We start from the raw sequence: 26,755 nt of genomic DNA, 5'->3' as shown, positions 1-26,755 counted from the left end.
TCAAAAACAGGTGGTAGGGTACTGGGAATAATTTAACGAATAATAACAATAATAATGAATATTTAAGTAGGAACTTTTGTTATTTAAGATTTCTTCATTTTCGGTATTTTTGTATTAATGCAAAAGTAAGGGTAACTAATCACCGTCGCATAGGTGTGAAGCACCTGCTGCCGCTGATCTGCGCTAAAGCTTACAGCTTCCAAAGCTCTTGAGCTTTGCGTGGGCTTAAGGCCTCTTTACAACAAAAAAAGCTCCAACATAATTTAGGGAAAAATCAAAGACTACGGGCGACCGGGCTCATGTATGGTTTTTTCTTTTGTCTCTTTATGTTAAAAGTTTATAAACGTTAACTGGGAGTTTGTTCACTTACGTACTTTCATGTTCCGGCCACGTCCAAAAGATCTTTCGGCGAGGGGAATACCTGTAAGTTTTAGAGAGAGAGCACACACACATGCACACGCATGACCACGGCTAACACCAGATTATCTTGATCTTCTTTTTCTTTTTGTTTAGGGCTTTTTTTTTGAGCATATATAGTTCATAAATCAAATTATTCCATCTTTAACTTCTATATTTTATACTTTATTCAATATTTATTCGTTTATTTAGATTCGTTGGGGTAGGTCTTGATCCATAGACCAAGGTGTGGGCGCACGGAAAAAGCTCCAAGCAGCTGGTTTCGTTTTATATGCACAAAGGGGTCAACGGCCTAACAAGCGCACATAAGTTCTTTGGGAATAAACGCACAATGGGCCACAAGAGGATCATACGAGTTCTGCCCGTTCCGTTGGGGTTTATTTAATACATTTAACCTTCACATGTCATGATCTGGCTTTTAGGTTAGGGCGAAGCACGGTGACAAAAAAAATTCGGGTCAGGGTCTCTTTTTCCTTGGACAAGTCTGGTTATTCCTGGCAAGGAAGATCACTTGGCACTTTTTGTTTAAGGCTCTTGGCCCGGTGGCTGGATGGCCCACTCTCGGTCGCGACGGCTCGCGTTGGGGCGGCGAAGAGCTCGCTGCTGCCGGCGCTAAAGCTCGGAAACGGCTGAGGGGCCGCTCTCTGTCGGCGCTGAAGCTCGGGAACTGCTGAAGGGCTCGCTGTGGTGGATGGCGTTGGGGCTTTAGGTGGAGCTTCCCAACTCTACGGTGGACCGCGTTGGCGGAGGGCGTTGGGGCGTTGGGTGGAGCTTCCCAACTCTACGGTGGCCCGCTTTGGGGCGATCGTCAGAAAATTCGCACCATCCTCTGCACCGTGGATCGGGGATTGGTTTCTCGTCTGGGTGGATGGGGTCTTTCTTCCGAAAGGCCGGCGGATCGTGCTGATCTCCCAAGAACATTTATTTGATTTTTACCTTTTATTAATTTTTTTTTTTTTTTTTTTTTGAGCTGGATAAGTACGTCCGTACTGTTCGGATACCACGAGGAGAGAGCGAGCTGCTTCTCCCGGAAATCAAGGCCTCATCCCCTCGTTCTTCCCTTTTTCTTTTCGATTTGTCAAAATGACAGTGGGAGGAGGAGGCCGATTAAAACGTCAGCCAAACAAAATAATATGGGCAGCCCACGGTGACGAAGCGCACCCAGTAGATGGCGTGTTAAAAGCTTAGCTTTCTTGGACCCAACAGAAGACTTAGCCTATTCGCGTAGCATAATTTTAGGGAAAATTAAGACGTCGATGCAAACAATTTTTTCTTACAACAAGCGCACTACACCTTCTAAAGCTATGTTTGTAGCTATAAGCCCAGTCGTGATAAGAACTTGCCGTTCGCCTCTTCTGCCACGGACTGAGTCTACGCAGATTAAACACGTCTTCTTTGTTTGTGGCGTAGGAGATTTATTATACATTTAGTTGATCAAAATTACAAATTACATTTAAAGGAACATGTTCTCAGAGCTCAGCAGACTAACCCACACTTACTGGTCACCGCCGTTTGCAGCTGTCAGCTTCTCTGATTTCAGGATCTTGTCGACGGGAAACACATCTATGTAAGATTTGTAAGATTTGTAAGACGATCAGACAGATACGACATTTCGCAAGTCTATATCCATATGTGAAGATGATGATTATATTCTTGTAATTTTCTTGTAATATTAATATTGAACTAAACTTAGAAATTCATCTATGTATATCCATATGTGAAGTTAATGATAAATGTATGGGAAATTAAATTCAAAAAAAAAAAATTAGAAATTCATCCGTAGACGGATTTGACTGGGTTGTATGCAAATCTTTGTTCTGCAAATCTTAATTCTGCCATAGAAAATCGGCGACGGCTGCGGTACGTCTAGTTTCCTTCAGCACATGGTTCTACAGAGCGCTTTGGGTAAATCTCGAGACCGCTTCTGAATTCGGCAATGACACTGTTCATGACTTCTAATTCGTGTTCGTATTCCATTTCGTATTCGACATCGTCTTCCTCTTCGACATCGTCCTCCTCTTCGTATTCGTCTTCGTCCTCCCCTTCGTCTTCGACATCGTCTTCCTCTTCGTCTACTGTATCTGACGGTTGGTGTCCTATGACTTGAATAGACAGTTCGCGCCAATCGGTATCGAATAGGAAGCGAGTGACATCCGATTTGGTTAGAGTGCGCAACACATCGGCCTTCTTCTGTCTACGACCGAAGATATAGTCCCCGCCGATGATCTCGCGAAAATTGTCTGCCACCTCATCCAACAGAGTATGTGCAGGGGCAACTCCCAAATGGAGAAGGTCGTCTACCCAGGATGCAAAGCATTTGGCATCCATTTGCATGGGAATCATACAAACCTTACAGCGAAATACCTCAATCTCGTTCTGCATTTGTTTGGCGCTGTCCTCTTCAAAAGTCTCCTTCAAGTTTACCGTAAGGGTATAGCCGACAATGCCGTTTTTGACGTGGACCCAGCCATTAATCCCTTCGCCGACTTTCTTGAGATACAAGTCCGGGCTATTGAACAACGTATTCAAGAGGTCGAGTATGGCCTCCACGCGTAAAGAGTTTTCTCCGACTTGGTAGAAGTTGTTGATATTAGTGGTTGTAGTGTGGTGGCAGGCGGTTTCGCAGCAGAAGACTGGGCGGTGCTGCGGAAGCTTTACGATGCGATTCTCTACGAGCCTATGATCTTTAATGGGCTCGCATTTCAACCGGCTGAGTACCGAATTAAGCACCTTGTGGGCTGACTCCTCCGTGTAGTTTCCCTGTACGAGGGCCTTGATGTACATCTCTTGCGGTAACTTCTGGGCAAACACCTTGAAATCCTCCATGGTGATGTCTTTAAGGAACTTGTACTGGTCAATTGTGGCCCATGGATTTTCTCCAAGCACACGGGCGAGGATGTCCCTAAAATCACAGATTATAATTCGAAATGCAGATATAATATGGAGATCACTTACGTTGCTAACTGGGATGGACATTTCAGTAGTTCTAAGTAGGATTCGCCCAGCATCTTGAGGCAGGTGGTGAGTAAACATTCACAGAGGGTGGCGCCCACACTGACCATACCTTCGGCAATGGCCTCCACAATCAGATGGAGCTTTTCATTGTAGCCCTTCACAAATAGCCGCAAACCATTGTCGTAAACCATGAAGCAGTAGGTGAGATTTGCCTTTTCGGCGAGAGCCATTTCCTTGTGCACGTGCGCTTTCACCAATGAAACGTACAAGTCGCACATAGCAGCGCTACAAAAAAAAAAGAGGAGCGTCAAGAAAGAACTATTGGAAATACATTCGATGACTAGATGGCTAGTGTGAAATATAAATCGCTTACTTCTTCGCACTCTGACTCAGCAGCGGCGTGATGAAAAAGAAGCATAAGTAGGCCTGCGGCTTCCCAAATTTGTCATCCTGTCGGAACCACAGCTCGCAGGTGTCTGTCTTTACCAACCTCTTGGGGTAAGGTGGCAGCGTGGGCTTGCCCTGCTCATTCCAGAATATCTTGAAGTCGTGGGCCACAAAGGGATTGGCTTCGGGTAGAAAGAGCTCATCAATGGGCTCTGATTCGATCCACAGCTTCTTCCACTTTGCTGGCATCGGTAAAGTGGTGTACTCGGTGCCGAACCACTCCTCCCGCTTGTCGTATGGCATGCCCTCGTACGGCTCTTGCGAGGTAATCATTAGATTGAATTTAAAACTGTTCAGGTGGCCGATCAGTTCGGACAGGTGCTGCTCGTCGGTGTCGAAGTAGAGCTCCCTGGCGGTGAGTATATCCTTGGGGGGATAGTATTTGCTTTTGAAGACCAGTTCATCGACATCGTGTTTATAGATACGGTCAGGGAGACGAAACTCTGCGACCTTACTCTTCTGCTGCTGTTCGTACAACTGACGCAAGGAACCGCTGGAACAGTTGGAGAAGACCTTCAAATAGGCAAAGGTGGCGGACAGAACCTGATCGATGTGCTGAAATCCCTCGTCGGTGAGGCCAATGTCCACTTTAAAAAATGAGTGCATTGAGTGTAGATTGAAGCCGGTCTCGTCTATGCCAGCATGGAGATGGTGGGCCCAGTGGCGGCGCTCCAGGTAGGCGTAGAGACTACCGTTTCCCTTGTACTCGATCAGGTAGGAGAGAAACTTATCCGGATTGCTGTGATAGTACTGACGCATGTTAGGAAGCACCCAGGTTAGCTCAAACTTGCGCCATTTCTCCACGGCCTTCACGAGGAAGACTTGCTCGTGGAACGCCGGACGGAAGGCGTTGCGGTAATCGAACTTGGTCAGGTCGGGCGCCTTGATGTCATTGCGGAGCAGCTTGGAAAAGTGGCGTACCACCATGTTCTCTAGCACATCGATAGGCATGATACCCTGCAGGCACACGTACATGCGATTGGCCGCATAGTTATCGCGCCAGGCATCGTGAAGGGCTCTGTGCAGGGCACTGTCATCGACTTTATCCTTAAGCGATTTCATGTTACCCCAGTTAAAGGAGCCATGCGGATAGCCATCGGTGGCCAGACTGGCGAGCAGCTGGTTGCGACGAAATACATCATTTTGCACCTTCTGCTGAAACTCAGAGTCCACGAGAGCGCGGGCACGTTCCATCGTCTCCTGCACCATCAACGGATGCTTCAGAGAGAACATTAAGTATTCTAGACTCGAATCCAAGTGTTCACAGTAAGGAGAAAAGCGTGTCCTCGCTGAAGATTGATGAGGAGCATTCGCCGCCGTTTTTTTCCACATGCGCAAAGAAGACATTCTCCGCCGAATCTGGCTTGCTGCCCATGAATACCATATGTTGCAGAAGTTGGGCCAGGCCCTGATAGTTGCACGGATCGGCGAATGGACCGTGGTCGATCATCAAGGCACAGGAGGAGTTATTGGGAAATCCAATGCCAACCGATGGTGCCGAAACGATCAAAACTTGTAACCCATTGCCCAGCACAAGAGATCTAAAAGGCAATTGAGTATCTTTTCGATGGCGTGTCTCACCAATTCACTTACTTGTACATTTTCCTGTCGTTCTCCGATTTGTGGGGATCCTCCAGATGCTTTACTTCCGCCATTATAATGTGTCGTCTAATGACACAGTGCTTAACTATACGTTGGACCTAAATGCGAGTTTTATTTTAATTAGTTTCGATTAGTTAATTGGGTTTGATATTATAAAATCCGCCAACGCCAACTTCACAAAAAACCAATATGGAGGAAATGGCGGGAGACAACTTTCAGTGGTGGCGTTCCGTTCTTGCGATAGTATCGATCGCTCAGAACCATCGATTGACTTAAAGTCGTATCGTATTTCAGTATATCGTATCACACTAGAAAAGGCACCGAGACCAGATGTAAAATGTAGATGTAGTCTTTGTTGTGACAGGTAACAACGATGATTTACTATTACTCTGAAATAATATTGGCTGTTCTGAATAGGCTGTGCTTGTTGAATAAAATTGTTTTGGTACAAATATTAAGATAAGATAATAAACTATGGTTCCATGCGAGCTCGTAGTTCTAGGATATGCAAAGACGGCTTACCGTTTAGTTGAAAAGAAAGAATTGTCTTGGTTCCTTAGATTCCCTAGGAATAGTTTTCCATCAACTCGTTTTTCCTCCAAATAATACTAAGAACTGGTCTACTATTAATACAAATAGGCAACAGTCCGCGCAATTTAAAGTTGAGTTCTGCCATATTAGGATATTTCAGGTTAGATCTAGTATTTCTATACCCGATACCTAAAATGAGTAAAGGGGTATATTGGATTTATATTTTGTATCTAGTCTTCTGTGATATGACACTGTTACAAGTGTATTTCAAACATACGCCGCCTTCCGCCCCCACAAAGAACCTTTGCCCATCGCTAAAAATAGGCGCCCAGATCTCAGAGACTACCCACAATCTTAGAGAATGATTCTATCTACCAGATATGAATTGTGAATTTGAATCACATGAGATCATTTTTATAGCCAAAAGGAACAAATTTTCAGTGGCTGCGCAGCGCCCGACGACACGCGCAGACTGATTTTCTGTCTCTCTTTAATATTAACGGCGTCTGCCGGAGGAGACACCACTCTTACTCTACAAACCAAACCGACTTTTTCTGATATATTTGGCACTTTACAAATTTTTAATGAATTCTTTTACTGAGCATGAATATTTTTTACATATATATATATATTTAATATATTTAAAAAAAAAGGTTTTTATTTCAATAACCATATGTGTATTACATCTCGTTGTAATGAACTTTGCAATTCTGATATGCTGACATAGGCAGCTTTAAAGTCAATATACGGCTTATTCCATGCAGTAGCAGCTAAACGATTTTCGAAAGAGATAAAATACATATATATATATACGCTATATTAATGTTGGGACTCACCTCCAATGTTTCAGTTGACTTAGTGTAATGTCATCGGCCATTAGTTAGTTAGCAAAGCCTAATGTCATAAGCTCATAACTCTTAATGGGTACGCAAAATTGAGCACAACCTTCCTGTAGCTAAGACCGATTTCGGTATATCAATGCTTTGCCAATCGAACTTTATCTGGCAAACAGCCTGCCCGGCCCTTTTATTAAATATATTTTGACGTCGAAATATAATTGTATATTTAATCAATTTAAACAATTATTAAACTTCATTTCTGCATACTTATATCTCTCACTCATTCACTTTTAAACAACTTCTCTTTGGCGCGCACTGATCGTATCCAGTCGATAGTATCGGTAGCAGTTTGGCGAGATTGTTTGTCGCTTTCGTGTTGGGTTTTTTCATCACAAAAATATTGTAGAAAATTGATGCATTTATCTGATAAAATTACTTGTTCAGATCTGAAGGTCTTAGCTAGCTTGTTATCCTACGCCGAAAATCCGAATCGAGGAATATGATTTCTAATCATGACGGGAACGATTAACCCATTGTCGACCAGTGGGTATTAAAATACTCTCCACAAAAATTATGAATCTTGAAGAATGTTAGCGCAGTTTAGGTGGAACACATCGGGGTCCTTTTTTAAGCAAAGATAAGGGATAGGATGGACCTACAAGATTAATTACTATTATTATAATTATTAGTATATTTTCTGCGGTTTAGCCCAAGTTGTTATCTTGTTTAACTAAAGGGGGTTTGCGTGGGCTAAGTTCGGTTTATCGGTATTCACTTTATTCCGCCGCCAGAACTAATTTTAGTCGCGTCCAATAACTAACTAGAACGGCACCGGGTTGAGAGCGAAGCACACGCGTCCAATTTCGTTGTGTTTTTGTAAATAAACAAAGTTAAAAAATACGAAAGCGCAACGAACGGGGAAGGCGAGACAAAATAAATAAAACAGAATCTTCTTGCTGTCCAGCCGAGTGTTTTCGTTGCACTAGTGCTCTCTAACTAATTCCATTGAGGCATAATATGCCTTGCATGGTACTTAATTAAAGCTACTAAAAAACTAACCTGTCGCAGGCGCACTAATCGAGTCACAAGCAATGGCAGCAACCGGCGAAACAGCAGAAGCAGCGCCAACAGTGCTGGGCAATAGGAATGCCGTTTTCGACGAAAAGCTTAATCGGGCGGAGGAAGAGAAGAAGGAGGCGAGTGCCGACGAGCCCAACGAGATCACGGCCGTGCCGCGCTACGGCCTCAAGCTGAAGTTCGGTCATGCGTGGCCTGAGCGGAGGATCCAAAATGTCCGGGCATCCATCCGGCAAACGCTGCCCTTGGTTCCCCTTGTCTGCAGGTGCGATATATGTGTACACTGTTTTCTGATTCTGATAGTGATGCTGATGCTGTTGGGGGGTGGAGCAGGGGCGGACCGATACGTTCATACATAATTAATCGAGGCACAATAATGCGAAATCAATAACCGGTCCCAAGAATACCCCAACAGGAGTGACACCGAGCGGGGCAGGACCCTCTCCCGCGGGCCTTTGCGTGCCAAATATAGCGCCAGGACCTGGCCAACACACAGATACACAGTAGGCTCGACTCGTAAATTGGATTCCATTGTGGTCTCGTTGCCAGCTTAATGACATTAAAAACGGCAGCGGGACAGGCTAAGAGGACACCAACACGCGAGGGACTGAAGTGGAGCGTGTGGGGATAGATGGAGCTTATGCTTCTATAGATAACGTAAGGGGCAATCTACATTTGCGTTCAGGGCGATGTTCATTGAAAGTTTATGATTAAAAACATCCTAGAAAAAGCCACAAAGTGGAGTATCTCTTTGCCCCAATGGAACCATCTTGTTGAAGAGTGCTAAGACTCTTTTGCGTTCTCTTATTAATGTATCCTCATAGATATATTTCATCTTTGAATATAAAATAATTATGGTATGAATAGCCAAACTCGTACCAATGTTGGCGTTAGCCGCAAGACCTCCCCACCTCACCTTCTGTCTGCCCGCATTGGCGCCAAGTTGGGCGTCCTGTTTGCGTGTCCCGGCCACATTTTCGGAGCTACGAACAAACAAAAAGAACCCACACACCCATAAGAGCTAACTTTTTGAGCTGCCTTTTCCCAGAGAGCGTGAGAGGGTTGACAGGAGTTTCTTCAGCATAGCACATTCTCGTATTTTTCTTGCCGGGAATCACAGCATTAACTGACCTAACAAACTATTCCATGCAGAACGGAGTGCCCTGAACTCTTCTGTGCCAAATATTGGTCGTCGTTCAGCTTAGTATATGAATCAGGGAACTTGAAATGTTATTAAAGTTTTAAAAGTACACAGCTGATTTGTTTGTTAGGGTGTGACTAAGCATTGATTTCATTTGTTTGACGTGTGTTTGGGGAACTCGAATTGATTGTGCCCCTGCCTGCCTGTGCTCAAAGGTATTTTATAATCTCCAAATATGGCAGCAGCTTGCTTATCAGTTAATATTGATAGGTGCCTGCGGTGGGTTGTGATTGATAGCCTTAATAATCCGCTTACAACAAAAGTGTACCGTATATTTATAGTTTGAACAATACTCATCCATGCACACAGAAGTCATTCGATATATCGGCACCACTTCATACCCAACTCTTGTTAAAAAAACATTTCCCCTCTTGAAGTTCCGCAGAAAAGCGCTTGCTCGCATCTAATTTCTTGGCCAAAAAGTTCCCATCGCCACTCTCCGACTGCAATATATCCGATATCGTTTCGTACTTCTAAAAATCATTATTCACCAACGAAAGTCTCTGTTCTTGTGGGAATTCCACGAACCTTTCTCTTATCTAAAGGCATTTTTGAAAGCTCACTTTTGATTTCCATGACGTTGCACAATGGTTTACCCTCACAGAGAGATACGAGTAGCATAACACGCTCGTTCCCCACTGTAGGGAGGGAGTCGTAAAACTGTTGGCTACTACGAGCCTCATGCCGGCAGGTATCAGACCAGGTCTGATGTTATAGCATTATCAAGAGGTGTGGAAAGTAATCTGGGTTGATAGCTCTTCTATTTTAATAAGTGAATACCTTTTAGGCAACATTTATCTGGCTGACTGATAACCTATGACTGCATCAATGAGATCACCATAAAAGTCGTAAAATAGGCCCTACGATTAAATGCAAAACTCCAGCACTGACCTGGCTTATAAGTATTACAAATCCAGAGAACTACTTGCACATTTCCTGTGGACCATTATCTATAACTCCCTCTTTTTTCCGATTAAATATTTATACTCGACCACACATATAAGTCAAGGAGCGATTAGAGAAGTCCAATGAAGGTTGACTAGCCTGAGAGAATTCTCGTATTCGATTGATAAGGCTATATTGTGTGTACTACAATCCGATCCATTGAGAGTAATATTTGTGAACTTTCTTGTGGCCGTTCCGTTTTTGTTCTTCTGCAGATATAACCATAATAATCTCTGAATCTTTAATTATAAATTCTGCCTAGTTTTGGAAACTGTCATCATATTGCTTTTTGAAAAGAGACTGTTGAGCCACTGGTCTTCTTCAGAAGCGTAACTCGATTGATTTGATTAATCACAACAACAAGAAGCTTTCGATTAAGTAATTTGTTTTATTTCGATTTGTAATGCCATGGCCAACGGTGCCAGACGACGGAGCTCGTGCTTGCGATGACTATCGGTGCCTCCCTCGCAGCTCTCGCCAGTGACGAACGATAAGAAAAGAGGGATACAGCGATTAAGGGGAGGGACAACAATAGCAACCAGCTGCGATAGGTTCAGAGATCTGATCTCCGTAATGCTTTTTGTGCTGCAATGGGCAGGCGCTTAGTCGAAAAGAGACTAAAACAAAGTCTCCTGTATTAACCAGCAAAAGCCCTTTATTTCACATGAGCAATATTGAAGGAGATACGGGTCTGTCCTCCTTTCAGGCTTTCAATTTGAATGCCTCGAGCTCTTGCTCGAGTTCAACGTAACTTTTTCCGTTCTTAAGCTTCATTTCCAAAGAATGTTACAAAAAGGCTAAGCATTTCTTCAAGCATCAGGTGGATGTGCCTCCCATTCGCCGCACTAGGAAAAATAGCTATTGCGAAATGCTCGTGTTTCCGAGTTTCGCGCTGGCTGGATCCGGGGACTCTGTACCGTTGCCTCAGGACCGGGTGGACGATTCAATCGTTCTGCGTCATGTTCCGCCGTCTGGCCCTGGGCCGAGGAGCGCGGCTCGGGTGTGCGGTAGAACTCCGTTTGCCTTTGACGCGGATACCGCTCGCAGGTGTGGATTGTCAGGCCGCTCGGAAAATATTGCACTCGTGAGTTGTTGGGCATTTTTGTTTTTAGATGGAAACTTTTTCCATTTCTTTTTGTACTGAAAATGTTGCGTGTTTTTTTTTCTACCGAAAATATTTAACAAAGATTTTTGTATGTTTTGGAATTTTTAATTTTGATCTGTATTTTGACACAGTTCCCACAATTTCCGTTTCCTGATTGCCAACTACTTTTCACCCAATTCCAATCCGATTCAGCAGCAGCGTCTTTGCCCCAAAACAAATTATGTGAAAGCAGAGCAGAGTGCCTGGCGCCAGCCGGGAAAAGCATAAACCCAACCCTGCTATTCAGACCCCATCCAGCATGTCTGTCACACATCAAACGCTTTTGGCACAGCTCCCAACGAGATGTGTGCATATGCCCTGCTTGAGCTCCTCCTTGAGCCATCCGATAAGCAAGGAGCGTCTTCAGTGTCTGTGGAAAGAAATCTGCGAGTGGGAATGGAAACAGAAAGCTCACAGCCCCCTGGCATGTGCACTTCCAAATGGAAAATGGAAACTGGAAAAAATAAAAAATTTAATTTTCCTTTACGTATTTTCCCTCTCCATGCATTCAAGTTGTACGCCTATGCAGACGGAGCACTTTCCTCATTGTTTTTCCATGTTAAGGCATTTTCCCCCGTCACCGCTGACGAAGCATTTCTGTGACGAGAGAGGAGAATATTCTGCATGGTAGGACATAAGCGAGCTCCCTAGGGGAAAACATTGTAGTTTGAGGAGTTTGAAGCCTCTTCAAGACTGAGTCGGAGTCGGAGTCCCTCCTGGGTTTTGCTCTCAACTTGTCGCATTTTGTTTATTTTTGATTTGCGCCCAGTACTGTGTTATTTTTCCGTTGGTTGAATGGCGACTTTAGATTGGAGATTTGATATTTATAGACTTTTCCAGTGCGGGTCCAGCGCTGAATGGTGGGGAGGAATGGAAATACATTTACTGTGACTAAATCTGATGGGCTCTGTGTCGAGAGGGCATGAGGATAAAATGTGCAATGACCTCACTCGGAATTAGTTAGTTTAAAAGACACGAACACTTCATGGAACAAACTTCTGTAATCTTCTGCTTCGGCTGTGGACGGACTTCATCTTATTTACCACCTTTGCTTCTTGACAATCCCCTGTCCACGTTCCTTCAACAAATTTGACCCCAACCCGCAAGAACTTATCCGATTTCCCAGACAACAACAAAGTTGTGCATTCATTGGAGACGGCAATCCATCCGTGTACATAGTACCCCAACCCCCAATGCTGGTCCGACCAACTTCATTTGTTACTTGCCACAAGCAATTTGTGCCCCTCTCCCTGTCGCCGCGCCATCCTGCCCCATTTGCACCTTGACGTCACTTGACCCACGCTGACCCCAGCACCAACTCCTCGCCTGCAATTTCACAAATTGTGTGGAACAGAAAAGCTTCTGCCCCCCCACCCAAAAAAATTTACATGGCAGCGAAATGTGGCTAGATTCGGGACAGGCTGGGCCTTTCGGCGGGGTTCTAACTCAATTAAAAACTATTTTCGTGCCATGGCAGAAGCCTTGGACTGAAGCATCTGGCTTGCGAAAGTTTTGCTGATTAAACACACAGAATGGCGATAAGGAATGTTCAGACTTAAGTTTAATGTCGATTGTAATGCCAGTCAACTCTTTTACCAACTGTGTAATAAGGAGAATTCGTTCGACAAACGATCGAATTGGGAATGCCAAACTCACCCCAAATATATGTAGAAATTAGTAATTTTTAAATTTTTGAACTCCCCTATAAACAGAATCGAAAGCGCCTGCGAAGGGATTGTCATACGATCTTTTTGACTAGATTTTCGGGTAGAATTGGGCAGTTTCTGGACAACAAGTAATCGAAACATATGCTTCAAATTCAGCCATAAAGTCAGCCTTTAAATATATATTCATATATCAGTCGAGAGTCACATGCTCTGGTGAGCCAGTCTCAGTAATTCTCATTCGAAGGCGAGCGAACGTTTTGCATTGTTGATAAAGAGGGAACCCCTAAAGGGTAAGTTCTGGTGTCCTACAGCCAGCACTGATCTTCAGGCCCACCGCTTAGGAAGATGAATCGCCACGAGAATGTCGTATGCAGGGGATGCAGAAAGATGGGGTTCACAGGACGCTGCTACCGCTGCCTGAGCTGCCCGAACTTCGACATCTGTGCGGACTGCTATGACCTGGACTTCACCACAGAGAGCCATCTGTTCGACCATCCGGTGAAGTGTGTGTACACCCCGGCCGATGTGGAGCTCTACTTCGAGGGGGAGTACATCAGCAGTGACCCCCCGCAGAGCTACAGGTGCCCCTACTGCAAGCAGTGGGGCTTCAACGAGGCCACGTTCCTGGAGCACATCTCGGGAATGCACCCCAACGCCAGCCCACTGCTGGTCTCCACCATGATCACCTTGTTCGAGCAGCAACAGGCCTCCCGCATGTTTCTCGAGAACGAGCAGCTGGCCGCCATGACGGCAGCTGCAAACTCGCGCAACGAGCAGATGAACCACACTGAGAGCACCCTGGTCCTCCGACTGGAGCCACTCAATCCCGACGGCAGCTACCGGAGGGAGTCATCAAAAACACAGACGGTGTTTGGCGATGCGGCCGTGGATCGACGGGTCGTGCTACGTCGGCCCGCATCAGGGTCGGAGGAAGTCCCTGATGTGACCACTCGTGGAGGAGTGTCTGGCAGACGACGAAGTGTCCTCAGAGCTCCAGGGGGGCTCAGCTTCAATTTGCGCACAATCGAAGAGGAAAATTTTGAAAACTCGAGCTACCCAGCCCCGTCAAATGAATCCCAACAGGCACCGCCCGTCTCGTCGCTCCCGAGCCACCAAATGATGAACGACATGATGCGCTACTTTGGGACCACCCCGGTCCCGACCAGCCGACCCAGTCGGCCCAGGACTCCAGTGTTTGGGCAGAGCCCTCTGTTCCACAACGGCCTGGCACCAGGCAGGCGATACTTTTCCCACGAAACAGGTCGAAGCTTTTTCGTTGCGGATGCGTTTCCTGAGTCTGGGATCGGTCTGCCCCACCAGATGACTGATCTGCCAGCTTTCAGCGCGGCACCACCGATGACCGCCACGCACGATCCACCTGTTCCGACGCCACTTGACTCGGGTGCCACACTGCCCCTCGAAGACCATGACGCCTTCACCCAGAGCTTGAACGAAGCTATGATCAAGAGCCTGATGACCTCCATGGAGAAGCCGCCCCCACAGGAGAAGCGGGACACCCGGTACCTCTGCAGTCCCTTTCTTTCCCACGCAACGCGGGAGTCCCCGGAGCAGAACGCGTTCCTAGCCCACCGGGCCGAGTTTGTGTCCCAGCTCCTGGCCTCGACACTGCAGGAGGAGGAGGCTGAGGGTCTTAGAATCTTCGCAGTCGACGGGCAGAATCGTCCCACTCAAGCACCACAGATGAAATCTTTCCCGAGTTGCGATCTCGCCGGGGCTGGCGATGCGGATATTTCTCCGCGCTAAACGATCGCAGCTCCGATCTCTCTCATACGACATGCGTATGAGAGGCTGTCCAAACCAGCAATGTTTTATATTTTAAGGATTGTGAAATTTCCAGTTTTGTTTTCGGATGACTTTGAAACTCTTGCTTCGAGAAGAGAGCATTAAATTTGTAGCGCTATACAGTGTTTTAGGCTTAAACAAATGTGTACTTAGAAAGTTCTACACTTTCCCTGCAGTTTCAATGGCCGTCAGGAGACTACTCCATAGAGCCAAGACGGACCAGTGCACGCTCCAAAACGAGGACACTCCGACAGAGTGAACAATCTCGGGAGGGATAGGAAAGTGTACTACACAACTGCTCCTCCGGTTCTACAAATATTAGTTATTTATCTTACGCTATCGAATTTACTGAGTAACAGCGCGGCATCGCTGATTTGTACCAAGTACTTGTAAATATTTAAACATTTGAGATACGATTTGTCGGACCGCTGTAATAATTTATCATTCAAATAATTCAAATTTGAAGATACGTATGAGGGCATCTCTAAAGATGGAATTGGATGGATGGAACTCCTTCGATGAGTGACAAATCCTGATTTTGTTGGTCTGTCATAACGATGTTACATTCACATTTATTCATAATCCTATCATAGCACGAAGGCGCTTAGTTCTCTTTATCGAGTTTGCACTATGTCTTTGGGGTAATTAAAGAGTCACGGGCTCCCACCCAATTGGCTTGAAACCACTGCCATCTTCATACATTTCCTCGTTCAGCAATTTTCCCATTTCGTTAATTATTTTAAATGGGAAAATATGCAGCGTTCTGAAACTGTCTGTGGGATGTGAATACAGAATATCTCTTTAATTGAATACTCGGAAAATTGGATAATTGGATAAAAGACATTAAAGTGCACCTTTCCGTCGCTTATCCTGTTGGGCTTTTGCTGCGTTTGTGAAGGCCGAGCATGAATTTAAAAGGACTGCCAGTAGTGAATCTCCGTATTTTATTGTGATAGCCATTTGAACACCCAATAAAAATTAAATGTACCTGTACACCGGAATATTCGTCCCATTAAAATTCTAAACGGTTGACGCAAAAGGTGTGTCTGGGTGCTTGCGCCGTTTAAAGCGTCTTCCAGAGGTGCGTTTCGAATGGCAAACAGAACCCTCAATGAACCACGAAAAACAATGTAGACTGTGTACAAAGATCGGGTTGAGTTATACCATACTCCATGATACTCGTAGTTGTTTAAAGCTTAAAAATATATAGAAATACCCGGAGAATGCTTAAGAAGTCCTTTACAAATCTCTTGAGGCTCAGCTGTAATAGGCTCTACTAGACATCTGCGTGGCCTCACTCACTCTCAGCCCCACTAATTCATTCGTGCCTCTTCGCTTAAACGTTGTGCGAACGAGTCTTAAGTCTTACTCAAATCATTATGAGCATTGTTGATACTAGTACTCGTGAGTCCTTAGGTGTGCGCATCTTCAGTCCAGAGATTCCCGAATATATTGTAAGGCAATATATTCAGAAACAATCATGTGACTATGGGGCTTTGGCCCTAGTACTCGCCACGGTCACTGGGGCCTTGCACTTGATTTTGTCAACCACTGAGACGTTTGCCGACCTTCACAGAGGAAGAATCGCTAAGCTGTGACAGCCGTTACATTCGATGTGCGTGTGTATGTCGACTCCCCAAACGGAAAGCTCACACAATTATGACATCATCGGGGTCAGGGGCAGGCAATTGGATTGGGTTGGCGCTGGGGCGGTAGGGCGATATGGCGATTGTGCACGGGAAATGGAAATGTAATGGAAATGGGGAAACTTCAGCAGCTGAAATCTGATTTTTCACTCTGTCTCCTGCTCTCGTCCCAATAGATATGCGGCCTACTACTGGAAAGTGTCGCGTGAAGGTCGTCGAGTGTACATGGACTACTACTACATGGAGAACGGAAAGCAGATTTATGGCGTGCCCATCGGCGGGATAGGCGGAGGCACCATTGGACGGGGCTTTGCGGGCGAGTTCTGTCGCTTCCAGATGCGTCCCGGCATCTATGAGTACAATGTGGTGCAGGCCAACCAGTTTATAGTGACCATCAAAGATCAGAAGGGCTGCACCATCTTTCAAAGTCTACTCTCCAAGTGCAGGTAAGAATAACCTTTACACTTTTCTGTATTCCTCCGCCGCGCCCTGTGTACTACATGACTTTTGCAACCAGCCAAACCCTTCAAAATGTAGATACTTTTCACGTTACGTAGCTATGTACATCTTTATTGTCATTTTCTGAACATTTCTTTGCCTGGAATTTGTGTTCTTTTATGCCTGATTCGCGTTGCTTGCATGCTTTCAATGTCCTATTCTTTCGCTTTCTTTGAATCTTAATTTCGTATTCGTAAGAATACAGGCCTTTATTGTTATTTTTTGCATATCTTGATGTCGCGAGTACTTGTACATGATGTAGCGTGCCTGAATTATTCGTGTACAATTTGATGGGCACGACAGGTAGTGCAGTGGATTTTTTGGGCAGTTGGGCTTCTTAATAATTGACAGCAATTTCATAAATATAAAAACTCTAATCTGATACATTTAAATGAGTATTGAACTGGAACTGTCGGCATTTATCATAGAAATCCGTTATTACAGGTATTTAAACGCGTGAATCAAACAGACATTTAAATAGTGACCATTTATTATATAATTCTATGGCTAATTTTCCTTATTTGGGTGAAAAAACGATCTTTACGATCCTTTTACCGGCATACACACTTCTAACCACACTCTAAGCAAATCGATAAAATCATTTTCGGTATATGCAGATTACATACAGCATTCCTGTACCCAACCAAAAATACGAATAACCCGCTCTCTATGTACATAAACACATTACAACAATGGATTTCATTACGATTACTTCTCATTGAAACGCTGTTTGGTCTTTCCTGTACTGCTTTATGTATTTCACCTCTAAAAACAACAGTTTTCTCCCTCAAAATCCATATGGAAGTGTGGGCTAACCACCTACTCTGTAGAGCACTGTAACATTTCAAACACTAACCCTAGCTAATCCTCCCAAGCGGCGATGGTTCTGCTGTACGAAAATTTGAAGCGAACTGACACAATAATTTCGAAATAATATTTTTCTCTCATTCTGGATGCACACCACATAAATACGAACTATTAAACACGCAACCTATCGACAACACCTACAACATCATCACTGGGATATACTATGTATGGTGCGGATATACACATATCCAAATCGGATGTGGGGTATCTGGGTTATCTACTGATACGACGAATGTCGTACTCGTAATGGGGGCTTTTTGGCTTTGTTGCGCTTTGAACTTTGGTTACGATTTGGTTTTGCTTATGCTTTGCCACATGCGACATGCACCACATCTAGCACCATGTCGAGGGGCAACAACGGCAGCGATCCGGATGCCGATGGGGAGAAAACTAAATGTCAACTGCCCAATTGCAGCAGCCGCCCCAAGCAGCCGCTGAGTGCCTGGCACTCCAACATCGAGGACGCACGGTGCAGCTACACGGGCCTGTACCCCCGCTCCTGGACCGAGTACGATCTCTCCCACTATGGGGTTCGACTGGTGTGTCGCCAGGTCTCGCCCGTCATCCCGCACGAGTACCGGGACTCCAGCCTGCCGTGTGCTGTCTTTGTGTGGAGTGTGGAGAACGTGTGCGACCAGGAGCGCATAGTCTCCATCACGTTCTCCTTCAAGAACGGCACGGGCAACAAGAAGCAGGACGCCGAGGGCGGGGCCGAGTCGCAGCTGATCAGCGCAGGCAATGCAAAGGGTGTCGCCATTCGCCAAAAGATCGCCGACATGCCGTGCAGCTACAACCTGGCCTGTCGCGTCCTGCCAGAGATCAGCATCACGCGCTGTCCCCAGTTCGACCCGGCTGGCAGCGGAGAGCAGCTGTGGGCTCAGCTGAAGGAGCACGGCCAGCTCAGTGAGCAGCCCACCGGGGAAACCCTGAAAAGTGAGTGACAGAAACCAATAACAGCAAACCATTGAACCCCCTTTCTTAATCTGTGTCTCTCTCTCTCCTAGCCAAAGACATTGGCGTCGCTGTCTGCGCCCAACTAGCCCTGAAGCCCCAGGCCTCGCACGATCTGGAGTTTGTCCTGGCGTGGGACATGCCTAGAATTCAGTTCCCCAGGAAGATGCAGACGCACATGCGCTACTACACTAAATACTTTGACGACAGCGGCGAATCGGGACCAAAGATATGCGAGTATGCTCTGAAGCAGTACCCCAGCTGGGAGCGACTAATTGATGCCTGGCAGCGGCCCATACTCAGCGATGAGTACGTCCCATTAAAGTCCCATCAGAGACTATTGTAACTAGCAACTCTTTCCTCCTAGTACTCTACCCGACTGGTACAAGTGCGCCATATTCAATCAGCTCTACTTTATCTCAGACGGGGGAACCATCTGGCTGAAGTGCGACTCATCGCTGGGCAAGGAGCTGGCCTACGACGATCCGCGGCTGGCCTATGGGCGTTTCGGCTACTTGGAGGGGCACGAGTATCGCATGTACAACACCTACGATGTTCACTTCTATGCCTCTCCGGCACTGGCCCATCTCTGGCCAAACCTGCAGGTGAGCCTGCAGTACGACTTCAAGGATGCCATTGCAGCCGAGCTGAGCGACACCCGAAAGATGCTGTACGACGGCAAAGTGATGCCGCGCAAGGTCAAGAACTGTGTGCCCCATGATCTGGGCGATCCCGATGAAGGCAGGTCCCAGACACTGAAACATTTAAAAAGAAGGAATTAATGCTACACTTCGTTTTGTTGCAGAACCCTTTACCCTGATCAATTGCTATAACATTCACGATGTAAACGATTGGAAGGATCTCAATACCAAGTTTGTGCTGCAGGTCTACAGGGACTACTATGTCCTGAATGAACTGGCCCAGACACAAGCGGACAATGCTAGCAAGTTTAGCTCCATTGAGTTCATCGACAAGGAAAGCCTGTACGAAATGTACACGCAGGACAACAAGCGCAAGAACTCGTCGGACGAGAAGCAGCGTAAGTCCCTCGGCCACAGAAATACTTTATGGACTGACTGACTTTATCGACTGAATTTTTTTCCTGCAGAGAATCGCAAGTCAGCCTCTATGTATATCAACGAAACCAATGGCAAAGTGTATCTCATGGATGCGATTGGCTATCTGAAGGCAATGTACGGAGCCTGTAAGGCCATCATGGAGCGAACCATTGAGTATGACAAGGACAACGATGGTCTTATCGAGAACACCAAAATGCCGGATCAGACCTACGACTCTTGGGTGATGGACGGACCCAGTGCGTACTGCTCAGGCCTGTGGCTGGCCGCTCTGCAGGCAATGTCGGCCATGGCCACCATTCTGGACCAGCCGAACGATTGCCTTCGCTTTCAGGACATCCTGGAGAAGGGCAAGCGATCTCTGGAGGAGAAGCTTTGGAACGGCAGCTACTATCGCTTCGATCTCTCGCCCAGCCATCGGGACACGATTATGGCGGATCAGCTGTGCGGCCATTGGTATTTAAAGTCGTGTGGCTTTGATTACGAAATCTATCCCAAGGAGAATGTGCGCACAGCTCTCAAGAGGATCTACGACAACAACGTGATGGGATTCCACGAGGGCAACATTGGGGCGGCCAACGGCTTCATAGCCAATGCGGCAGACCCCTCCAAGCCTGGCCATGTGGACAATAGCAATATCCAAGCAGAGGAGGTGTGGCCCGGAGTGGTCTATGCCCTTGCAGCCACCATGATACAGGAGGGCATGTTCGAGGAAGCCTTCCAGACGGCCGGCGGAATGTACAAGACCCTCTCGGAGCGCATCGGCATGAACTTCGAGACGCCCGAGGCCCTGTACGGCGAGAAGCGCTATCGCTCCATTGGCTACATGCGGCCATTGAGCATCTGGTCGATGCAGGTGGCACTGGAGCGGCGCAGAGCGCTGCGAGACTAAGTCGAGAGTAAAACCGAACCCCAGTCTATTTACGTGCTACACAACCAAAGATATTTCTAAGCGAGCACAAAGAGGTTCTTAGCTTGTAATTTAATCATTTTTCGAAGTGGGAAACGTAACGAGCTTAGTGGCAGGCTGTCGGCGGGAGTGGAATTACAATGATGGTATTCCAGTTCATAAACAATAGCTTTACATATATGTATTTCCAAGCTGCGATCCGTTGGCTGCTTACTCCACGTCTTCTCTAGCTATATATCCACACATAATTCAATCTGCTACCCTCTGTTGAAGTACAACTACGAAATGGTATTCAAATGGAGCACAAAACGTATTTAAATTTAAATGTTAGCTAAGCAAAATATTTAAATCAATTATATGTCTGTTTCAATTAATTATGTATGTCTTAAGCCAGTATTTCAATGTTTTAACGCGTTGCTGTCTTGAGTAAATGTGAACAAAGATGCAGAATTCAACAAGCATCTCTCGCAGTGTTCAATGTATCACGGCATTATTTATTACTGATCGAAACGAATTTGCAACTTAAAGAACCAACTTATTGAAACAATACTCTCCCTGCTCATGGGTCAGCAGGTGTTTGCTGAGATCTCACTTGGCTCTTCCAATGCTCTAGGAACTTCTCATACTCCCTCCTGCTGCGACAAAGGATTACCAGGGAGGAGGGGCGACACCCGTGGCTCTTGAGCTCCTCCACACGGGCCTGGGTAGTCTTCAGGCTGTGGCACAGAATACGAGGAACTTGGGCTATCTCAAATCGTGAGAATTTTGCCTCATCCAGCAAGTAGTCCAGCACCTCCTTTATCTGCAAAATAAGTAGCCAACATGTTGCGTTATCTGTGTTTCGCAAATTTGAAAGCGCTGCTTGCCTTTGTAACCCGCACAGTATGCACCTGCGGGTGTCTGTCCATGATCACTTTGGTTTCACTCACGCTAAACCCCAAGCGATGGCCTAAGTACTCCACCACGGAGGAGTGCTTTCCAAGCACTTGGAGCTCATCCAACGACAGCTTGAGGGAGCGTTGTAGTATGAGCTCGGGACAACGAACCATCCACGGCATGATCTTGTCCTTCTTTGCCCGCTTCGCCCTCTCCAAGCGCAACTGCACAGACCGCGGGGTGTACCGAAAGGCCCACAGATCCTTCAGTATGTTGATGGGCGACACATTGTAGTCGATCATATGCTGTAGGTTCTTCTCAAACATTTCGTAGGGCATCTCCAGTATGAAGAGCCGCTTGGACAGGTACTTGGTCACTATCTCCGGGCTCACCTGCAGACTCTCGCTGATGTAGTAGACGCGATTCTGCTGCGGTATCGTCTTCATTTCTGCATTGAGGGCGGATACAAGCTTGCGGAGGCGTGGAACAGTCAGACGCAGGAAGGGAACAAAGTGATTCAAGTCCCGAATGTTCATCGACTTTATTAGCTCCAGTTTCAGCTGCAGGCGCTCTGTGGGAACATACCTGTAGACATAAGAAAGACGCTCAGCAGAAGAAGATGTACTCACTGTTGTCCAGCGAAAGAAGCCAGGGATACTCCACAAAGCTGCGTTTGCTAACGCCCTCCAGTTCCAGCAGGTCCAGCGTCATCGTCAGAGAGCGACTGCGGTAGCTGCGGTGCACCGAATCATCGCCCATAATCCGCTGGAGCTCGGAATCGGTTAGACGGAAGCGTTCCCTCAGTGTGTCAATGAGCACGCTGGCTCTTGTGCCCGTTTCCTGCTCCAGGCGATAAGGCACGTACTCATTGTCCGCCTCGTGGCCGGTGCTCGCTGTGGTGGCCGCAGACGCCGTCAGCACGGACTTCCTTGGCCTTGCTTGGCTTTCATACTCGTACTGTGTGAAGAACGTGCGTCTCGAGCAGACAACTGTAGCCGCTCTAGCCAGAACTGGAGCTATTGCCGTGGTTGTGTGAAGCCTGAGTGCAAGCTCAAAACTTCGCAGCAAATTTCGCAACATTCCAAACAGCTGGACTGGAAAAAATCCAGTAAAACCGTTTAATCTTAAAAATTACAAAACAATTTCTTGAGGCCGGCGCAGCACTGTTGTCATTTTAGCTTATTTTAAGCTAGATTTTCCTTATTTTACAATCAAATAGCTTGAAAAATAATTGACATGCTTATAACTTGAAATCTAGCTTATATCAATATAAATTTGCTTATGTTAGCCTAAAGAAATGTAATACAAGACATTTTTTGTTTTTTGATTGTATTGTAATATTTGGTCATTTTTATCGAGAAAAAGGCACCAATTGGTGCCAATTTGTGCGAATTACGGCAGCATGCTTTCGTTAAAAAACATATTGTGTCCAATACAAGCATGGCACAAACTAACAAAATCAATTTTGTTGGAAAGTCCTCAAAAACAGAGGAGCAGAAGGCTTCACTGCACATTTTACAGTATATAGTACGGACATAGCACCTATCGACCATGTATCCCAACTAATAATGAAGTGAAGTGAAATCAGTTCATTACTTTAATTAAAAATTTAAAAAAAGAATTTCAGTAAAATTCAATTATCCATATGTGTTTACGGTTAGCTTATTTTTAAGCGCAAATTTTTAAATTTTAACTTATTTTAGCTCACCTTTTTCTGTAATCTAGCTTATCGTAACTCTCAAAATATGGCAGAACTGCGCCTCAGGCGTTTCGCTCATGACGATTGAACGAACTTAACCCACTTAAGCCTCCATTATTTAAACAGTTCAACGACTACAGGTAACTAGCAAAAAAAAAATTAACGATAATAAATTCTTCTTGACATATCTTTCACCTCAACTGCGCTCAAACTATTCAATTTTCATTATTTTCGGTGGAATATTAAAATACCCCCTTGGCTTACAGTGGGCTAATCGTTCTCCGAAAAGGATTGGAAACCATATTCCTCGATTATCATATTCCGTCAAATATTACTAGCTTGATAAAACTTTCAGCATTGTCCACATAATTTAATCCGATTATTGAATCAATTTTCTACTTGATTGGCTTATTTTTAATAGTTGCATTTATTGGGTCTTGTCTAAAAAAAAGGTTTTAGCGAAAGAGGTCAAACAAATAACGTAAACGGTCATTCTGCTGCCACCTTGTTGAACATTGTGATGCTGAACAGCTGACTGGTTGGACAATCGGAAGATGACTTGTATGAGACACATCTTACGGTACTTGAGTATCGACATCTCAGCCGTTTTTTTTTTATTTAATTTGAAAACCCCTTACAGTTCCTGAATCAAATGCAACATTTTCTTTAAAGAAATTCATTAACTGTTGACTTTATTCCAAAAAATACTTGGTTCCAAATTGATTTGGAACATTAACGGTCAACTCCATTATAGATTATGAAATATCTATCACAAATACTGAGTTACTGCAGTTACTCCACGTCAAGGTCTTTGGTGACTCGTCCCACCCAGTAGACGAAACCAGTTTGTACCACAGTAGCCATGAACTTGACGTTGCCCTTGTAGCCTGCTGGTGGGATCCATTCGAATTTGACGCTAGTCAGTGGACTGCCCTTGGTGGCCTTCAGGTGAGTCAGCGTGTCTGCCTCGCCCGAGCAGTCCAGTGTCTGGGAATGGGCGGAATCGACCACCTTAAATTGGCCCACCACCCGGTTCTGTCCGTCGCGGGCCTGGATCATGAAGCCAAGGAACTCATCACCGCCGAGGGCAAGCTCTAGTTTCTGGCCGTGTAGGACGTGCGGGGGACCATCTATTCTGTACGGGGGCTTCTCCGTCTGCAGCTTAGCCCCGTGCTGTGGCGTCAGGTCCCGACAGGCGGCCTTGGGAGCGCCTTCCGAGTAGGCGTGGACACTGATGGCCAGGCAGGCAGCGATCACGAGGAATCGGAACATTGTCGCTGTGCGGGAAGAAAGGGGGATAATTATAGTCAATCACTAGCATTTATTTAAATTTTTCAATAAATAAGTTCCTCTGTGGCTGCTGCTGCTTTTACATTCGCATGGCTTTTAGCAGCATTCAGTTGCTTTTCGTTCATTAATTAATTAACATCTGCACTGAAGTGAGACTTTTTGCCGTGAGGCCTTGGCCAGCTTGACTCTGTGGTGTAGTTTGAGTTTTTATAAATGTATATTTTGTTCAAAAATTTTTACATACATATATCTACATACATACATATGTACATATGAATATGCAATTATAAATGCATCGGAAACCTGCCCCGATTATGCAGTTTGCCAGCGCCGTCTTTATTATGCAGTTTGTTCAGTTTCTATCGCGAGTCATGCCATACATACATACATATGTATGTATATTTGCAAACATATGTTTGGCACAGCCTTGGCAGTTGACAGCTGGGGATTCTAATCTAATATCTGAGAGTGGGCTGGAACCTTTTTGTAACTGCCAGAGATTGAACTCTGAAGAACAAGTTGGAGCATCATAAATACTTTTAGCACTTTGCGTGCTTCAGTTTGGGTAAACGAACAAAACCAATTGACAGTTCAAGCACGCTTTTCTCATAAATCTTCCATTCGCAAAAATACGACGAAGAAGGAGACAAACGGAGATCTGCACATACTGTGTGTGTATAATCAAACAATTATAAACTTGGCCAACTTGCAAGCTGATTAAAACAGATTTGTCAAAATCAATAATCTGGTTTTTCAGCCAAACACGAAAACTTTGAAAACCCGTTTTTAGTACATCATTTCCATACGATATGAACGATAGACTTTATAATTATTTTCTGAATTGTCACTACTCTTCGATTATAATCGAGTTAAAGTGCTTGACAATTGGAGAATCGTGTACAACATTAAATGTTTAATGCTTCCTCAGACAAACTTCAGGTTCAAGGTAGATCTGAGTGAAGTCGAGTGTGGGGTCCGATCTAATTGAGCGGCAAATCTCTTGTCGCAGCTCTTGGACCCGAGCTCGAACAGTTCGAAGAGACCTTGTCAACCAACGCCTAAGACCCCAGCGCGAAGACAAGACCCGATTTGTTTTCTTGCAATATGCTAAAGTTCAGCATTGGACAAGTTAATGTCTACGTCTGCGCCAAGTCTCGCCTTACTTTGTCTTCTGTTTTTCTCGTTTCTCTATCCGTGTGTTTATGGGCCTTTGTCCAACCGGTTGTTGGATTTGTTTAGATAAAATCTCATTGGTAATTTAATTTTTTTGGTTTTTGCGTATTTCTGTGCCTGCTATTACGCTAAGCTCTGGGCAGAGGCCGGAATTATCCCGGCTCTGTGATATATGTATTATGATTATCAAATGGCTGGATGGAGTTGCTGAAGCTTGAAGTTCCCATAGAATTCAAAACTATGGAAACTCATTTTAAACGGCAGGCCAAACGTTAAATGTAAATACAGTAATTAAGGGAAGATTCAAAACAATAGGCTAATACTATTATTATATCGTATAAGGTCTGTCGGTTAGATTTACAGAATCTTAAGTGGCTATAGTAAAGAACTTTGAGTTAATTGCATGGGTCCATTGCAATGCCATTGAGAGGACTTTAATGTGTTCGTAGCAGCTCACAGAATGACAGTGCAACAGCCTAGGACAAAGAATTTTTCATTTGTTTCTCTAAAAGAAAAGACACCACACTACAGAAATTTCCAGCCTTCCACTAAACTGATCTGATCGCTTGGGATCATCAATAGTATTATCCACTTATCCACTTTGGTACTAGTATTACATACCACTCTTAGAGAAAGACTAGCACAAACGATTCAAAAGAAAAACTTGAAATGAGCTGAAAATTCTACAACAGCTTCGTATTTATACGAAAAAGGGATCTGCAATACAAGCTTCTGAGCTTTGCCGATCGATTGGACTAAAAAGCAGCTTCGGTCTGACACAAAAGCTCCAGCCCAGCATGTAAAATGACAGTATACAATTCAGTTCATGGGGACGGGAGCGCCCTAGGAATAGAAAAGCTACAATGGAAGACTAAGCTATGACTAAGGTGTTTACTTCGGACTAAAAAACTAATGCCAGGTTAATTAGCAATTCGATCACAGAAAAACTCGCAATCTACAATTTGCTAATAAATGTCACACCTTGGCAGTAGAAAGCTGGATCAGTATGAATAGATTAACTTAGGAAATCGATATGAGGCCTGTTCCGGAACTCATTTTTGAACAGATCACGCGACAACATGGTCAGTTCTGTTCCTGGCTCTAATTGTAACATATTTTGGAAAGTCAATTTACTTGATCG

At 45.2% G+C, this 26,755-nt stretch overlaps 6 protein-coding genes across 7 annotated transcripts; 2 read left to right on the top strand and 4 right to left on the bottom strand.

Moving 5' to 3' along the window:
- Positions 1–1,812: 1,812 nt before the first annotated feature.
- LOC108161132 (nardilysin-like) lies at positions 1,813–5,206 on the bottom strand. The gene is made up of 3 exons (XM_033393628.1): positions 3,746–5,206; positions 3,373–3,657; positions 1,813–3,319 (listed from the first exon to the last, which is right to left on the bottom strand). Exons 1-3 carry the CDS (start codon positions 5,164–5,166, stop codon positions 2,284–2,286), a joined length of 2,742 nt encoding a protein of 913 aa, XP_033249519.1. The 5' UTR covers positions 5,167–5,206; the 3' UTR covers positions 1,813–2,283.
- A 2,364-nt stretch (positions 5,207–7,570) lies between these two features.
- LOC108161673 (non-lysosomal glucosylceramidase) lies at positions 7,571–21,054 on the top strand. 2 transcript variants are annotated; one of them, XM_017295980.2, is made up of 7 exons: positions 7,571–8,133; positions 16,451–16,720; positions 18,055–18,572; positions 18,644–18,899; positions 18,958–19,331; positions 19,396–19,629; positions 19,699–21,054. In XM_017295980.2, the coding sequence occupies exons 1-7, from the start codon at positions 7,883–7,885 to the stop codon at positions 20,556–20,558; spliced, it is 2,763 nt and encodes a 920-aa protein (XP_017151469.1). In that variant the 5' UTR covers positions 7,571–7,882; the 3' UTR covers positions 20,559–21,054. The 2 variants fall into 2 exon arrangements, with proteins under 2 accessions (XP_017151469.1, XP_017151468.1); XM_017295979.2 differs by having other exon boundaries at positions 17,977–18,572.
- On the bottom strand, positions 10,383–11,258 carry LOC108161688. Its single transcript, XM_017296001.2, has one exon. It carries the CDS (start codon positions 11,112–11,114, stop codon positions 10,860–10,862), a length of 255 nt encoding a protein of 84 aa, XP_017151490.1. The 5' UTR covers positions 11,115–11,258; the 3' UTR covers positions 10,383–10,859.
- LOC108161679 lies at positions 12,905–14,770 on the top strand. The gene is made up of 2 exons (XM_017295986.2): positions 12,905–13,115; positions 13,167–14,770. The coding sequence occupies exon 2, from the start codon at positions 13,171–13,173 to the stop codon at positions 14,587–14,589; it is 1,419 nt and encodes a 472-aa protein (XP_017151475.1). The 5' UTR covers positions 12,905–13,115; positions 13,167–13,170; the 3' UTR covers positions 14,590–14,770.
- Positions 21,050–22,636, bottom strand: LOC108161680 (transcription termination factor, mitochondrial). The gene is made up of 3 exons (XM_017295987.2): positions 22,082–22,636; positions 21,443–22,023; positions 21,050–21,378 (listed from the first exon to the last, which is right to left on the bottom strand). The coding sequence occupies exons 1-3, from the start codon at positions 22,530–22,532 to the stop codon at positions 21,136–21,138; spliced, it is 1,275 nt and encodes a 424-aa protein (XP_017151476.1). The 5' UTR covers positions 22,533–22,636; the 3' UTR covers positions 21,050–21,135.
- A 1,180-nt stretch (positions 22,637–23,816) lies between these two features.
- Positions 23,817–26,326, bottom strand: LOC108161684 (defense protein l(2)34Fc). The gene is made up of 2 exons (XM_017295996.2): positions 26,236–26,326; positions 23,817–24,428 (listed from the first exon to the last, which is right to left on the bottom strand). Exon 2 carries the CDS (start codon positions 24,421–24,423, stop codon positions 23,944–23,946), a length of 480 nt encoding a protein of 159 aa, XP_017151485.1. The 5' UTR covers positions 24,424–24,428; positions 26,236–26,326; the 3' UTR covers positions 23,817–23,943.
- Positions 26,327–26,755: the final 429 nt, after the last annotated feature.

Source organism: Drosophila miranda, chromosome 4 (genome assembly GCF_003369915.1).
Source record: "Drosophila miranda strain MSH22 chromosome 4, D.miranda_PacBio2.1, whole genome shotgun sequence".
Lineage (NCBI taxonomy): Eukaryota > Metazoa > Arthropoda > Insecta > Diptera > Drosophilidae > Drosophila > Drosophila miranda.
Note: the sequence above shows the minus strand (reverse complement) of the source record. Positions and strands in the feature narration are given on the sequence as shown.

What these genes read in the sequence shown, in the direction of transcription:
- LOC108161132 (XM_033393628.1), bottom strand. Translation starts at nt 5,166, where the DNA reads ATGTCTTCTTTGCGCATGTGGAAAAAAACGGCGGCGAATGCTCCTCAT. An exon ending in CTGAGTCAGAGTGCGAAGAA is followed by an intron (nt 3,658 to 3,745) that starts GTAAGCGATTTA and finishes TTTTTTTTGTAG; the next exon opens with CGCTGCTATGTGCGACTTGT. An exon ending in TGTCCATCCCAGTTAGCAAC is followed by an intron (nt 3,320 to 3,372) that starts GTAAGTGATCTC and finishes CTGTGATTTTAG; the next exon opens with GGACATCCTCGCCCGTGTGC.
- LOC108161673 (XM_017295979.2), top strand. Translation starts at nt 7,883, where the DNA reads ATGGCAGCAACCGGCGAAACAGCAGAAGCAGCGCCAACAGTGCTGGGC. An exon ending in CACCGGGGAAACCCTGAAAA is followed by an intron (nt 18,573 to 18,643) that starts GTGAGTGACAGA and finishes TCTCTCTCCTAG; the next exon opens with CCAAAGACATTGGCGTCGCT. An exon ending in CGGCCCATACTCAGCGATGA is followed by an intron (nt 18,900 to 18,957) that starts GTACGTCCCATT and finishes CTTTCCTCCTAG; the next exon opens with TACTCTACCCGACTGGTACA.
- LOC108161680 (XM_017295987.2), bottom strand. Translation starts at nt 22,532, where the DNA reads ATGTTGCGAAATTTGCTGCGAAGTTTTGAGCTTGCACTCAGGCTTCAC. An exon ending in GCTTCTTTCGCTGGACAACA is followed by an intron (nt 22,024 to 22,081) that starts GTGAGTACATCT and finishes ATGTTCCCACAG; the next exon opens with AGCGCCTGCAGCTGAAACTG. An exon ending in ATACTGTGCGGGTTACAAAG is followed by an intron (nt 21,379 to 21,442) that starts GCAAGCAGCGCT and finishes CTTATTTTGCAG; the next exon opens with ATAAAGGAGGTGCTGGACTA.
- LOC108161684 (XM_017295996.2), bottom strand. Translation starts at nt 24,423, where the DNA reads ATGTTCCGATTCCTCGTGATCGCTGCCTGCCTGGCCATCAGTGTCCAC.
- LOC108161688 (XM_017296001.2), bottom strand. Translation starts at nt 11,114, where the DNA reads ATGCCCAACAACTCACGAGTGCAATATTTTCCGAGCGGCCTGACAATC.
- LOC108161679 (XM_017295986.2), top strand. Translation starts at nt 13,171, where the DNA reads ATGAATCGCCACGAGAATGTCGTATGCAGGGGATGCAGAAAGATGGGG.